General features: G+C 33.0%; 1 protein-coding gene across 1 annotated transcript in view; it reads right to left on the reverse strand.

Annotated features, from left to right (window-relative positions):
* Positions 1-451: 451 nt before the first annotated feature.
* The window catches only part of LOC145318255 (uncharacterized), a 37,706-nt gene continuing 22,443 nt past the window's right edge, over positions 452-15,714 (reverse strand). The window contains exons 3-7 of the mRNA XM_080159579.1: positions 7,562-7,705; positions 5,817-5,938; positions 5,047-5,101; positions 4,563-4,772; positions 452-565 (exon numbers count right to left, since the gene is read on the reverse strand). Of these exons, the coding sequence (XP_080015705.1) occupies positions 561-565; positions 4,563-4,772; positions 5,047-5,101; positions 5,817-5,938; positions 7,562-7,705 (536 nt within the window). The 3' untranslated portion in view covers positions 452-560. The remainder of the gene's footprint in view (positions 566-4,562; positions 4,773-5,046; positions 5,102-5,816; positions 5,939-7,561; positions 7,706-15,714) is intronic.

A 15,714-nucleotide genomic window follows, 5' to 3' on the forward strand; every position in this document is an offset into this window, starting at 1 on the left:
TCCCTTATAATAACTATAACATAAAGGTTAAGACAAAATATTTTTTTTGTTTTTTCAATGATGCTTTGCCATATAATGCAGGTTATTAAAATTTAGTCGCATCTAGATAAATTGTTGGTTCTTTCCCTCAAAGTTCCTATCGAGCACTGAGCAAGAAAAAAAAATGCCACAAGAAAGGCCATTATAAATAGAGATCTATGGCCGATAAATTGAAGTACAACCCAAATGATGATACACAAAATTACTTCTTCTGTAGTTGTAGAAACAATTGGACACTCAAATTTATGAACCAACCAATCAAAAATTAATAACAGTCAACAAAGTTGTCAAGCCAACGAATAAGAAAACGTTATTGTAAAATTTTGGGGGCTAGTGTAATAACAACCCAATGTCCCCTCCCTTCATGTGTTATTCTTTAGTCAAAGGACATTAAAAGAAAATCTCAACTAGATAAAAAGAGGGTAAATATTTATTTCTTTTAAAGTACAATTTTAAAAACAATAAAATGAATAAAATAAAAAACAGTTGAGCCTTTTCACCAGGATTTCAGTTTCAGTAGATTAACCTAAAAAAGATAAAGTAATAATTTTAATTATTAACTTAGCTATCTATAAAAGCTTTTCTCGTATTCATTCGAATCCGGTGGATAGGAACCGGTTCTCATCCATACGAAAAAACTATGTCTAGCATCGTATTATATCCAGTTTTCTACGAATATAGAAATGTACAATCATAAGATTAAAACCAGTTTTTTTAGCCGGTGCCTTCGGCACCTCGGGGCTAAAAAAACTAGTTATTATTATTATATCCAGTTTTCTACGAATATAGAAATGTACAATCATAAGATTAAAACCAGTTTTTTTAGCCGGTGCCTTCGGCACCACGGGGCTAAAAAAACTAGTTTTAATCTTATAATTGTACATTCTATATCCCCGGAAAGCCGTTTATAATACGATACGAGTAATAACTATTATCGTAAATCGAATCCGGTGGATAGGAACCGGTTCTCATCCATACGAAAAAAACTATGTCTAGCATCGTATTATATCCAGTTTTCTACGAATATAAAAATGTACGATCATAAGATTAAAACTAGTTTTTTTAGCCGGAGCCTTCGGCACCTCGGGGCTAAAAATACTGGTTTTAATCTTATAATTGTACATTCTATATCCGCGGAAAGCTGTTTATAATACGATGCGAGAAATAACTATACTAACGTTCACTATAGTATTTGTATTATCCGTATGTATGTCTAAATGAAAACATGATTTTTTTATGTTTATTCTCCCAACCACGAACTTTTTACTGTTTTAAACCTTCTAAATCTCACTTAGACGCTCACCCCCCTACACCTAATATCCATCTTGATGTTTGTATTACACCCCTCTTGATAAGGAGATGAAAAACTTTTTCTATTTTGTAGAACCAATATTTTTCTTTATAATCTAGAGTAAATACAAAATTAAATTTGAATTTTTTATGTCTAATTCTTAGAAATAAACCAGTTCAAATGTGAAATAAATACTTAAATATTTACAAACATTTTTTTAAAATAAATCAAATCTTTAGTGGACTATAAAAAGAGAATCAAATAATGGACAAGTCTAGTACTCATGCTGCCAAATGTTTTATCCATTGCTTCCTACTACTCACACAGAATACCTAAAATCTGCGGTAATTATTGCGCCTGTTAGGTCTGTCCGTCTGGCGGACACATGGATGGAGATAAAGGCTGAGAATACTCCCACACAAACACACACACACACACACAGACTAAATAGTACACAACAGTTTATCAAAAAAATAATGGAAATATTGACCATTAGTAGTACAAAGAAAATGTCTAAACTACACTTTGGTAGAACATAAAGGAGTCAACATTGGTCTGTCTGTCCGTTGTGGCTTTTAGTAGTATACAATTCGGGGTCGTTCTAAGAACGTGTGCCTAAACTTTTCACCCTAATATTTTTTTATCTGTGTACTTCAAGTAATAATAATATCTTGACAGTAAAGGCCATCCGCCTATTATATAAAGTAGTATGTTTTTTTTGTATTTGTTTTTCAGATTTATGATGGTTGGGATGGTTTTCAAACTATTTTTCTAGACTCTTTTTATTCATTTAAATACAGAGCCCCTGGGCTCTAGGGGCACAGTCACTAGTAATATATATTACTTTTAACATTGTTAAAAGTGAAGCTATTCTATAATTAGGGTAAATCCGTTAGTCCTAACTCTTATCGTTATAAAAAGCCTGTTATAATTGTCTTCCCGATTTCAAACTTCGCATGATGATTGATGATTCCTGTAACTAAAGTTCAAAGTTGTAAATCTTGTTATAGGCCAAATAACATTACATCATAGTGATTTCGTAAAAGGAAGTGGATAAAAATTAGTTTGTCTGTCTTTGACTGAGAGGGAAAGAAACTAACTCATCTTTGAACTATTAACTATTATTTTAGACCTATTTTTAGCTTAAATAAAGTGTGGTGAAGTAATGAGTACTCCCGTACTGTACCAATAGATATAATATTCGTGGATATCATGACAGGGAATATTATGTTGTCAATTAAGGTTGCTACATTAGTCCTATTTTATTAGTCAGTTCCTTCATCCAGTAGGAGGGGAGAGGAATGGGGTGGTTGTTATTTTAGCCTGCTACAAGTTTCTTTTTGTTAGAAAGCATGATTATCTGGTGTAAGATACAAGTAATAATGGGAATAGTCCCTTTCGTAACATCGCCCCATAAGGGGCGATTCGTCGTATTTTTAAAATTGCTTTTTATAGGTTAGGTTATATTGGGTTAGGTGATTGCCTCACAGGGTTAGGTAATTGGCCCCGCAGTGTTAGAGACCCCGCAGGGGCTAGAAATAAGAGAAAAGCTACTGTGAAAAATATAAAGAATCGCCCCATAAGGTGCGATGTTACGAAAGGGACTAAGTATACCCGTATTAATAAATCCTTCAAAAGTCCTCATTTATTGGTCAGAACTCTCCTCCAGTAGGAGAGAAAGGGATGGGTTATGGGTGGATGGGGGTACCGTTATATTAGCCAGCTAGCAGGACAATTTTATTAGATTAGGGGAAAATTTGGTGCAACATCCAGGTAATTATATATCGATTACTGCACCATTTGCCAACATTGTTTAAACAAAACAAACTTATTCCCCACGAAAAAAAAAACTTTATTCTATTTATGAAATGTTGTATTATTACTTTGGATAGAACAATTTGTTTGTAGTATCTGCAATTTGCCTGTAAACGAGTTTTTATAAAATTTAATTGACAACAAGAATAATTATTTATCGCATCGCATTACATACAGCGGTCCGCAGATATTAAAATGAAAAATTATAATAAGTATTTTAGATGATAAAAGCCCTATTGAATGTTATCGTAAGTTATCAAATTAAAAAAATATCCCAATTATTTAAAGTGTTTTAATTAGTTTGATATTTAAGTTTTGTTGTGAGTTCATGGACAACTAAATTAACACAAAATTGTTGTAACCAGGGCTTGGCAGGCGCGCGTCGTTCGCGACCAAGCCTGAAATTTAAACATATTTGGATGCTTTGAAAAATTTTTTAAAAGAGGGATTGCCATGTTTGGGTCATGTTTAGACTTCCAGCTGATATTTCAAAATGTAAAAGGTTGATTTTCTCTTTATAGGGGGCTGACGCGCGGCTGTCGAGCCCTGTTTGTAATCCTGTCCTAACAAAAACATTTGTGTTCTTTTAAACGTTTTTAAACTAATGTTCCAAGGATATAATTGTACTTTTGTTCCTAGTTTGTGAAATACATAGTTTTGTTTTAAGACTTTTCCTGCCATGGAAAATACAAATAACCTTGATATAATAACCATTTTTTTCATTTTCATTATTAGACTTATATCTCTCAGATGATTAGAGATAAGGCTTTTTACTTGATTGGTATTATTATGTAGTAAGGTGCACCCCCATACAGAGTAAGTTGTATAGTAGCTTTGCACTAGCATTTTAAATGGATATGTGTAATGAATATATTGATCTGTTATTCTCATTCTTAATTGTCATTTTGTGCTTAATTATTCTATTATGTGCTAATAAAAAGGATTTTTTGTCCCTTCCGGTGACGTTCAATTGATTTAGGAGAGAGATCAGTACCCTACTCCCGGAATGACATCAGGGACGAGGGACACCTCTCTAGTCTCAACCGCTTTATTAATTGATGTAATTGTTATTCTGATTGTATTTATGTATGTCTATCCCTGTACCAATGATTTGTAACCAATTGTTTATTGTAGTTAGTTCTCTTTAGACTATGTAATCATATAAATACACATTATATTATACATGATCCTGTCCTTGTTCATTTCAAGGAAGCGAAGCAGTATACAACTATGATATATCCGTCCATACGTCTGCCCATCCGCTAGTATTAACTGTTGTAGAACTTGCGCAGTAACCAGCAGGACTGGGTACTACAGTCACTTGGGCTTGACAAATGCGGAAAAGAGATTAAAACCCTAGAACTTTTAAAGAGTAATTAGTCGTTTTTTCATTGTTGAGAAAGTTAATAGACCTCACCTAAAAATATAATGTTATCATTTTCATGTTCCAAGGTTTCAGGATCATCACCTCCAGGTTCTAATGTTTCATCATCTCCATCTCCAGGTTGAAGAGTATGATAATCCTGTTCAGTATTGTATGTAGAGGCAGGTACCATTGTTGGAGCATTGCTCACTGGAGTTCCAGTAAAATTTGCTGGCTTTACAAAAACACAGGTTCCTCGAATTCCTGAATTATCATGGGTTTGATTTTAAGTAATGTGAATATTATTATCATGGCAATCCCTCTTTTTCAGAAAATTGTAAAGCCTAAAAACGGTTTTACATTAGAAGTTTAGTAGCAGCTGCCAAGCTCTGGATAATCTCAAATCTTTAAAGAATGTTTAAACTCAAGAATATTAGATGACAGTTTTATGACAACAATTCCTTCATAAAACAACATTGTCAAGTAATATATATTAGAAATCAGGGTTTGGCAGCCGCGCGCCAATTTATAAAATAACCTGAACAAACATAATCTTCAGGGCAGCAATATTCTCCATTAGTACAGCATACTGCCTAGATTATAAGAATGGATTTATTATTACTTGGATTTCATACCAGGTTATCATGTACTCTAATAAAGTGAAACTTGTAGCTGGCTAAAATACCCCCTCCAACCCTCTTACCCTAGCCCTTCCACTCCTACTAGATGATAGAACGCAGGAATAGATAGAACGGACTATTTGATGATGTCCATGTTAGCAATATAAATTGAAGACAATTTTTCCCCTGTCATAATTTCCACCTTTTTCTGTATCCATTATTATAAGAGGGCTAACTATATCAATATTTATTTATTTTTGACACCATTTGAATTCAATTTTAATCCTACATATAAATAAAACAATTGGAAGAAGAAATTCGTTTTTTTACAGTTAGTTTTAACTTTTAACTATATATTTTCTGTAACTTAATAATTTATGAAGTTTTGCACTCTATTCTCAGAAAATTTTTTAAAAATTCTACTAAGAAGACGACTTTCAAAATATGCTTCAACAATTTTTTTTAACAAAAATGATAATCTTTAATTATATTAAGCAGTAAATTACAGGATGGGCTATTCCCTCGCAGGAATAAATCTCCCCCCCCCCCTCCCCCCCATCCTTCTACTCTAAACATAAAACTCAATGTAATATAAAGAAAAGTAGTAAAGTAATTAGTTTACAATGATGTGAGCTTTAACTTTCCTTCATCAAAAAAATGAGAAGAAAAAGTTAGAAAAAAAACTTACATTACTGATTGGGCAACAGCCTACACCTGTGGCCGCTGAAGGCATGGGACAGCAGGTATCATCCAGGTGTGTACAGCAGGTTCTACCATCCTCACATGTCAGGTAATCCTCGCCACAATCACCTATATCAAAATATGTTTTATTTGGTACAGGAATAGGAGCAATAAGGGGGGGGGGGGGGGCAGCGGTTCTGACACTTTTGCGTAAACAGTAATTATAGGCTTTGTCTTTGGAGTGAGAGGATAGATTATTTCACAAAAAAAGTTTCCGTTTAGGGTGTAGTTTTCCTATTTTTTTAAAATTGAATTTGGCCTCCAGGTTCAGGTGCAGGTTGTCTCTGGACAGTAAAAAAGACAAAAAAAATTTTTGAAGAGTTTGAGTTGAACTTATAAAACAAAATATACATCTTTTATCTTCAAATATGTAAATAACATTTAAAAAGATACATATTTGTTTTATAATTTGACATCTAACTCTTAAAAAAGATTTTTTTTCTTTTTTACCTGTCCAGAGACAACCTGGAGGCCTGCAGCGCCTGAACCTAGAGGCCAAATCCAATTTATATAAAAAAAAATAGGAAAACTACATCCTAAAAGGAAACTTTTTTTGTGAAATAATCTATCCTCTCACTCCAAAGATAAAGCCTAAAATCACTGTTTACGCAAAAGTGTCAGAACAGCTGCCCATCCTTTAATCTTCCCATCCCCATTAATCATAAGTAAAACTACCCCTTCTGTCATTGGTGAACCCTGTTACCTTGTACAATCCAAGAGCATAAAAAATACAAACCAACAAGTATATATGCATTTTAGACCACAATGCGTATGAAGGTGCTTTGACTTTTGTGTCGAAACCTAAATTGGGACATAGTGCTTTTCATTACCCTAGGATAGGTAACTTCATTTCACTTTTCAATAAAATCTAAAATGCAGCCGTTTTTGAAAAAATTGGATTTGAAAATTCCAAGTTCAATTTTCATCCATTAGGAGTTATCGCATAATCATGACAAGAAAAGCAAATATTATTTATTTAAAATTTTGAACAAGTTTGCTTTAATAAAGTTCTTCACAAAATCAATCCTGAAGTTAATTAATGGCCATATTTATCAGTTGCTTTGCTAAGGTCACGGAAATTCAGTCTTAAATAAATCATATATAGAGAGGTTTTATGATAGACTTCATAAAAGAAAACTTGTTCAAAATTTTAAATAAATAATCTTTGCTTTTCTTGTCATGATTCTGCAGTAACTCCTAGCGGATGAAAGTTGAACTAAAAATTTTCAAATACCTAACCCAGGGTAATGAGATGCACTATGTCCCATTTTAGGTTCTGAGACAAAAGTCAAAGCACCTTCGAACGCACTGTGATACATTTTCCTCTTTCTCTTTTATTTCATATGAAAATCAAAAGATAGCTTGATTTATTATGGTCAAAATTAGGACTTGTTGAATGAATATGGAATGTATGTGGATATTATGACAGAGGAAACATTGTCACCAATTGGGGTTGCTAACACAGAACTCATTTATTGGTCAGTTCGTTCATCCAGTAGAATGGGAGAGGATTTGGTAATTGGGGCGGATGGGTGTTGTTATTTTATTCCGCTGAGACTTACACTTTATTAGAGAATATAAAAATCTGTTGTAACATCCAAGTAATAATATATCCATTACTTGCTGTGAAGGTCTCCAAACACGTGACCAATTCGACGACTTTCAAATTAGCTTAGCTGCAAGCTCCCTTACCTGCCTTGTCTCGGAATGGATTAATCCGTTTTCTGATAGCCTCATGTGGATATTGATGATCTGGTTGCAGCGCATGTGATAGTATGGGATAGCCAGGTATCTCATCACCATCCTCTAGCCACCAGCTTTCTGTTCTCTGCCAGTCTGGACTTTGAGTTTTACTGTTATTTATCTTATTTACAGGGATATATCCACGTATATTTTAAAAGCACAACACAACGAAAGTTTCCCTCAAAGTGCAAACCACCATTCCAGTTTTGCCTCTCTTGAAAGTGGAATGGTACATTTCAAAAATCGTATCAACATTGATGATACCATCATCAAGAGAGGCAAAATTGGAATGGTAGATTACAAAAATCATATCGGTGTTGATGATATCATCACCAAGAGAGGGGAATAGTTGAATAGTAGATTACGTTTTTAGAGGGTCAAAACCGTAATCATAGATTATATTTCTGCTTCTATAAAAATGGATTCAACTCTATAACTGAGATATAACCCCCCGCTCCCCTAAGTTGATAAAAATTGAAAGTAAGGGGAGCAAGCCACATTCTCCATAAAATTTATTGCGGTTTCCCTCAAATTGGAAATTCAAGTATATACCCCCCCCCCCCCTCCCCCGTCTCCTATATAAATTGATAATAAGGGGAGTAGTATTTCGTTTATTAGTAGCGAAGCTACTCTATAATTCACTTTGTCCGTCCGTCCGTCAGTCCGTCCGTCAGTCAGTCCGTAACGCTATGGGGGAAATGGGATTTACTCAGCTCCTATAAAAGATAGAATGCTGAAATTTTTTGACAACATTCCCATCATTAAGGAGCACAATTGACTATAAAACATCATTGGCGTTCGGACCGATTTTTAGCAGGTTTTAGGCTATTTTTATATTTTTCACATTTTTCTCCATATCTTTAGTGTTTATGGTCCGATTTTCAAAATTTTTTCAGTTACAGATATCAAAATTAAATTTCCCGTCGTTTAAAGGAACAACCATGAAGGCCAGACTGCCTTTTTAGCAGGTTTTAGGCTATTTTTATTTTTTTTCACATTTTTCTCCATATCTTCAGTGTTTATGGTCCGATTTTCAAAATTTTTCAGTTATAGATATCAAAATTAAATTTCCCGTCTTTTACTTAGGTTCTACGAAATACCATAAAAAAAGAGTCGTTTTACCAGAAAAGTGGTAAAGCTGGTCAACCTGGTAAAATATACCAGTTTCGTGGTAAATTTTACCAGAAAAAATTTTAGCCAAAAAATTAGTCAAATTTTACCATTTTTTTTGTAAAATTTGACGAAACAAAAAAACCCGTTTTTTGTGTTTTAAATAAAAAACAGCTCTTCATAATCAGTTGTAGTACTTTAAAATAATGACTTTTATACAATGAAGCCTAAATTTAAATTTTTTTTTTTTTTTCAATTTTACCACTTTTGGAAGTTTTACCAAAAATGTGGTCAATTTTACAACTCTATTTTTCAGGTTAAGTCCGAATTTTCGGACTTAGACAAAAAAACACAATTTGGTCAATTTTTACCAAAAAGTTGGTAAAATTTGACAAGGTATTTTTTTAGGCTAAGTCCAGATTTTTGGACTTTGCCAAAAAAAATGAACTTGGTAAAATTTGACCAACTTTTTGGTAAAAATTGACAAGGTAAATTTTTAGGCTAAGTCCAAATTTTTGGACTTTGCCAAAAAAAAAAACTTTGTAAAATTTGACCAACTTTTTGGTAAAAATTGACAAGGTAAATTTTTAGGCTAAGTCCAAATTTTTGGACTTTGCCAAAAAAAAAAACTTGGTAAAATTTGACCAACTTTTTGGTAAAAATTGACAAGGTAAATTTTTAGGCTAAGTCCAAATTTTTGGACTTTGCCAAAAAAAAAAACTTGGTAAAATTTGACCAACTTTTTGGTAAAAATTGACAAGGTAAATTTTTAGGCTAAGTCCAGATTTTTGGACTCTGCCAAAAAAAAAAACTTGGTAAAATTTGACCAACTTTTTGGTAAAAATTGACAAGGTAAATTTTTAGGCTAAGTCCAGATTTTTCCAAACAAACATCCTTCTACTTAATGATAAAAATCGCAAATAAAATATAATGAGGAAATATTCAGACCTAATACTTTCCAAACAAACATCTGTTTACCAGCACTATTTGCTTTCGTTATATGGAATATGAAATTAATAAAATATGATGATAATGATTTTATTTAGAATTTATTTCATATTATAACATAACAGGTCATATAGATATTATCCAGGTCAATACTGAAACTACAAAAGATTGGCATCCAAGATAACAACAGTCTAGTACTGATGCCTAAATGTCGATTGATAACAGTGCCACCTGGAGAGGGAAATTGTAATGCTGCTTTTATGGAGATTAATGTACTGAAGAACAATCAGGCAAGTCTCCTACCTGGAGGTACTCTGACTATTTGGCTGGAAGTTATAAAACCTGGACCTGAAAGTGCAGTATCCTGTCTCTCTGGTGACCTGGAGAATTGTTTTGAGGATCCAGAGTTTACTGATTGTTTGATAGAAACTAGTACCTCCAAATTAAAAGTGCACAAGTTTATACTTGCCTCAAGATCTCCAGTATTTAAGGTAGGTTTTTCCATTCTTACTTGTTAATTAAATTCTTGTCAATATTTTTAGGTAAATTTTTAGGCTAAGTCCAGATTTTTCCAAACAAACATCCTTCTACTTAATGATAAAAATCGCAAATAAAATATAATGATGATAATGATTTTATTTAGAATTTATTTCATATTATAACATAACAGGTCATATAGATATTATCCAGGTCAATACTGAAACTACAAAACTTACTAGTATCGTTTCTGTAAATAACATTTTTTAGAATTTTAGCTTGTGGAATGTTTGGAGCTCTCGAGTAGAACTTAATTAATAAACACCGATTGGGCGGATTGTAATCAATACGCTTTATATGTTAAAGTCAATATTTTTTAGAATTTTAGCTTGTGGAATGTTAGGTGTCAACATTGTCGTCATAATAAACACTGATTGTAATCAATACGCTTTATTTAAGTTAATTTTAACTGACTAACAGAATATTCTCTGTTCAACATTGATCGTCATAATAAAACTTATTAGTATCGTTCTGTAAATTATTTGTTAATTTTAACTGACTAACATATTTTCTCGGTTCAACATTGTCGTCATAATAAATAATGAAATTTTTTGTATAATCTGTGACTGTTACATCTTAAGATGGAACTCTAGTTGTTCTCCATGGAACTGCAAAGCTCCGCACTTCAAAACTGGTTCAACTCCAAAATCCTGAAAAAGAATATTCATTTTTAAATTAAGCAATTAAAGGATTAACAAATCAAAAAGGCCTTACAAAAAGGAAAGTTAACGGTTTTGGGAAAATTTCATGGAGAAAGTAGATACAGCTTGTGTACGTGCCTGCTTATTAGAGAAAGTTTAATTCAGTTATCAATACATAACCAGACTGAGAGAAACTAAGAATGTCTTATAACGGGAATTTGGAGTTATGGTATGAATTAAATAGTCGTATGTTAGTTTTAAGAGAGAGTCTAGAGATTAGAGCCAGAACTGACAATGTCGAGATCCAGAGGGAGGTTTGTAAGAGGTTATATCAACATGGATGGATTACTACACATCTTAATCGCTGCCGTCCTTCCCCTCTGCTGCCCGCCGCTGCCCAGGCTGCCGAACTGGCAGCTGTTCTTCACGAAGTAAACATGCACGAGGATGAATGTAATGCTGTTTAGATTTTAATAATATCCTGAATGTACTGTTTCAATAATATAAAGTAGTAAAATCTAATTTTAAATAGCTACCTATCTAGTACATTATTTTTATGTATTAACTTTTGTCTAACCAGTTTAATATCTATCTAATAAATTTAATAATAGCTTAATTGTTAATATAATTTAGTATACAGTTTCATAAAGGTAGTTCGATGTGTGTCTGTGTATATTAACTTCATATTTGTTATGCTTGTATACATGGAAACTACCTTTTGGGGCCGAGGTGTTGCCGTAGTTGCGTGTAGGATTATTCCAACTATCTTTTATTACAAATAATTAAACACTTACTTTTAACGGATGAATTTCTGATGGCAACAGCTTCATGTTGGTGCAAGAAATGTTCCACGGTCGAATTGCGGTCAGCTTATAATCAGAGAATAAACCCAGCTGTGTGCGAAGCTAAACCTGAAAAAGAATATTAATTGAAATATAATTTATATATATTTTTAATATTATTTTACATAAAACACATCTTATAATATCTTTCTATTAAGGGTATAAAAATTCGTTACGCTTAAAACAATCATAAACCTTAAAGGGCGAATATAGGTTGGATATAATATGAGCTTATTTCAAAGGTGCTATTATATAGATTATAATAAATAATTTAAAGATAATGACATATCTAATTGTATTAGTCTGTTTACAGCTTATAAAACCTGTCTAACTCAAGATAATATTATGTAATTAGTGTGGTTCCCTAAGAACTCAAACACTCTACCATCACACAAGGCTTCGTAGCAAGGTTGAATTAAAAAGGCTTCGTTAAAGGATAGTCTTAATAACATGGCCTAAAATATCCATGTTCTTATTAAAATTATTTTAACACTTACTTCTATGTAAACCATTCACTAATTGCAGCGCCCATATATTTTCTCACGAATCTGATTCCTGGTTAAGTCTGAAAAACAATATTAATTGAAATATAATTTGTTAATATTTCTATTATTATTTATATATATTAATAGTAGAATACTTTAAATATTAAGAATAGGATAAAAAGTCGTTCTTATATCATATATCAAAAAGGTTTAAAAAATTATAAAACAAACAGTTTATCGAAGCAGCTTAAAACCATGCGTAAGGTCCTAAATTATATTGATTTTTTATTACATTATTTAAACACTTACTTCTATCTCGCCAATCTTTAATTGCAGCGCCCAAATAGTTATTTCTGATGAATCAGTGTTGCTGAACCTGAAAAACAATATTCAATTTAAATATAATTTATTAATATTTCTTTTACATTCATATATATTAAACCCGGATTATTTAATATTAAGAATAGGATAAAAAGTGTTTCTTAGATCAAATCAAAAAGGCTTAAAAAAGGCTTAAAACAATTATCCTATTATATAAATATATTAATATTGTTCTCTTTTACAACGAAGCTTTTTATTTATTTTAATCTATAGCTGAAACTCAAATTAAAAATAGGATGAGGCCTCGACTTTTCTCTTCCTACTTTAAGTGCCCCTAGAGGCTTCTAAGGGGCATAGCCGCTAGTAAAACTTAAACCGTTAATCGAAGGCAGCCTAAAACCGTACGCTCAAGGTCCTATATTATTAATGTTTTTATATTAAAATTATTTAAACACTTACTTTTACGCAAACCACTCTTTGATTGCAGGGTCCATATACTAACAGCCAAGACTGAAGGTGGACACGTACTTTTTTAAACTTCTGACTATCATCTCTTTGATTGCAGGGTCCATATATCAACACTAACAGCCAAGACTGGTAGACAAGTACTTTTTTAAACTTCTGAATATATAGCTCTCTAGGCGTTCTTAACTGACATTCATATAAATCTTGTGACATGGACCATCTCCTGTCAATCATACTTGGATATAACACGTATTTTCTCTAAGAGACTTGAACTATAACACTCATTGTTTACAATAGTTTTCAATCGGTATAGCGGCATTCATGCACATGCTCTGTACAGGTATACAACTTTATATTGAAAAATATTTCTTTTATATCCATTGCAATATATTTTTTTATATTTTATCGATGATATTTCATTTAAGTCATTGCAAAAATATATTACATTCACATTAAAAAAAATTTACATTAATTTAACTTTCGTAACCCTGTTTTCAGATGATAAAATCAACGTGCTGGACAAAGTTGCCAAACTTTAAAAAACACCTTATGTATATAATATCATTTTAATATTTTACCGGTTAATTAATTAAAACTGCATAACTTATATAATTCATGAAATGTTATTATTCGTTGCAATTTTACGATTAAAAATATAACTGTCTTGCAAAGTGTTTTGCCACCTATTCAATCTGTATGTTGGCAACCGTAACTTTCCATCGGCGCAATAATTCAACTGGACTATATGACTACGGTGCATTTTTGTATTTTAGTAATCATTTTTAGTGAAATTACAGTGAATTTTGAAGTTAATATGTATCATTCTGTTTTATAATTCAAATTTTATCATTAATTATTGAAAATTCTTTCTAAAATATTCTTCGTATTCGTTTTTTCTCCCATTTTTGGGACTCTTTTTAGCTTACGTAATATACAGGACTTTTTTAAATGTAAAATTAATAAATATATGTCTTGCACCGTAGTATAAACGGATTGTCGCAAATATAGGAGTACAATTATAAGAATGAAACTACTTTTTTGGCCCAGAGGTGCCGGAGGCACTGGCTAAAAATAACTGTTTTTAATCTTATGCTTTTAGATTTTTATATTCGTAGAAAACCATGCATATAATACGATATGCTAGTTACCTAGTTTTTTGGCGTATGAATGAGAACACCTGTTCCTATCCACCGGATTCGAATGAATACGAGCTATTTTTATTTTGTAATTTTTTATTTCTTAAATATTCTACCTTTTCAGATAGTTCTGAATAACAGGCTATTCAAGTCAATCACCTGGGTACGCGTACATCATAATAACAGGTATGGGTGTATATTAGCTGTATAAGATTTATTTTTTTTCTCCTGCTACAAAATTTGTTTTAAATAAATAGGGGGGGGGGGGGGGAAGTTTTGACACATTTGCGTAAACAGGGAGTATAGGCTTTATCTTTGGACTGAGAGTATAGGTTATTAGGGATAAAATCATTCTTATATGATGAATTTTCCCAAGTTTTAATATTTTTTGGATAGGCCTCCAGGTTCCGGAGCTCCAGGCCTTCCCCCCCCCCCCCTTGTTTAAGGACAAATAAAATACCGGAAAGTTAAAAAACATTAATCACACCCCTCCCAAAAATAAACAATTGACAAACAAAATAATCATTCCTCAAATTAGGATGGATCCATACCAATACCACGAGCTGCATGACAGATGGGACGCCCTCATGGTTAGGATGTTGAGACTCTTCTCCAAGCTAAATATTCGAGTTCAAGAAGAATCATGTGGCATTGATGACGCTGCTGAAATAGTAAAACTGTTATACCATCACGGTTGGGTAGAGACACAATTAAAGAAGAATGAACCTATGCCCGAGAATCTCTACGAGAACGAGAGACCCCGCCTGGATGATACCGAGAGATATGTCATTGACCATGAAGCCGACTGTGCACCTTTCCTCACCAACGTCAGCCCTTTTTTCTAAATAAAACCCAGAGTAACAAGGTAAAAACTACGAAATTATTGCAGGGGTGTATATTCTGCTCCGGGGGGGGGGGGGAGGGGAGGGGGAAAAAAGAAATAAGTGGATCAATGATGGAAGTTGCTTCAAATCACCTGCTCTTGTTCATGGCTAGTTGTCTTTTGTAGCAGGGGAAAAAATTGTTTTTAACCAAAAAATGTTTCAGAATTCTTTGAGTTTCTTCATTAAAAAACGCTTTAGTTTTCTCATTTTTAATTCAATGTTCTTTCCTTTCAGGGAAGAGAAAGGAGAAGCTAGGAGAAGCCGAGCTCGCCGCCGGCGATTTCATCCAGCCTCCGGATATCCATGCTGAAAGCGAATTTTAATTGTAATTTGTGGCGTTATCCTCTTAGAAAATTTTGTTTGTATTATTTAACTCCCCATCCCCCCCCCCCAAACTAAATTGCTGGGTTAGGTTAGGCTAGGTTAAGTTATACGGCTAGGTAGAGGCCAGGCGCCGTTTTTCTAGGGGGGGGGGGGGGGTATTTCCTAAGAGGATAACATCAATTTGTTCTTTCAGAACATTTACGTTAACCTCTCTTTGATTGCAGCGCCCATATATTTTAGAATTAAGTACCCATGGTGACAGTGATCGAGCCCCACTGGTCGTGCAGATATATAATTTCCTGCATATAAACATTAATAAACATTATTTACCCCTAAAGCCGACGATTACGTATGCACGTGTACAGTTTTTTAAGCTTCTGGCTATAGCTCTCTAGGAGATCTTAATTGA

This window comes from Acartia tonsa, chromosome 4 (assembly GCF_053477335.1).
Source record: "Acartia tonsa isolate MP-2025a chromosome 4, ASM5347733v1, whole genome shotgun sequence".
Lineage (NCBI taxonomy): Eukaryota > Metazoa > Arthropoda > Copepoda > Calanoida > Acartiidae > Acartia > Acartia tonsa.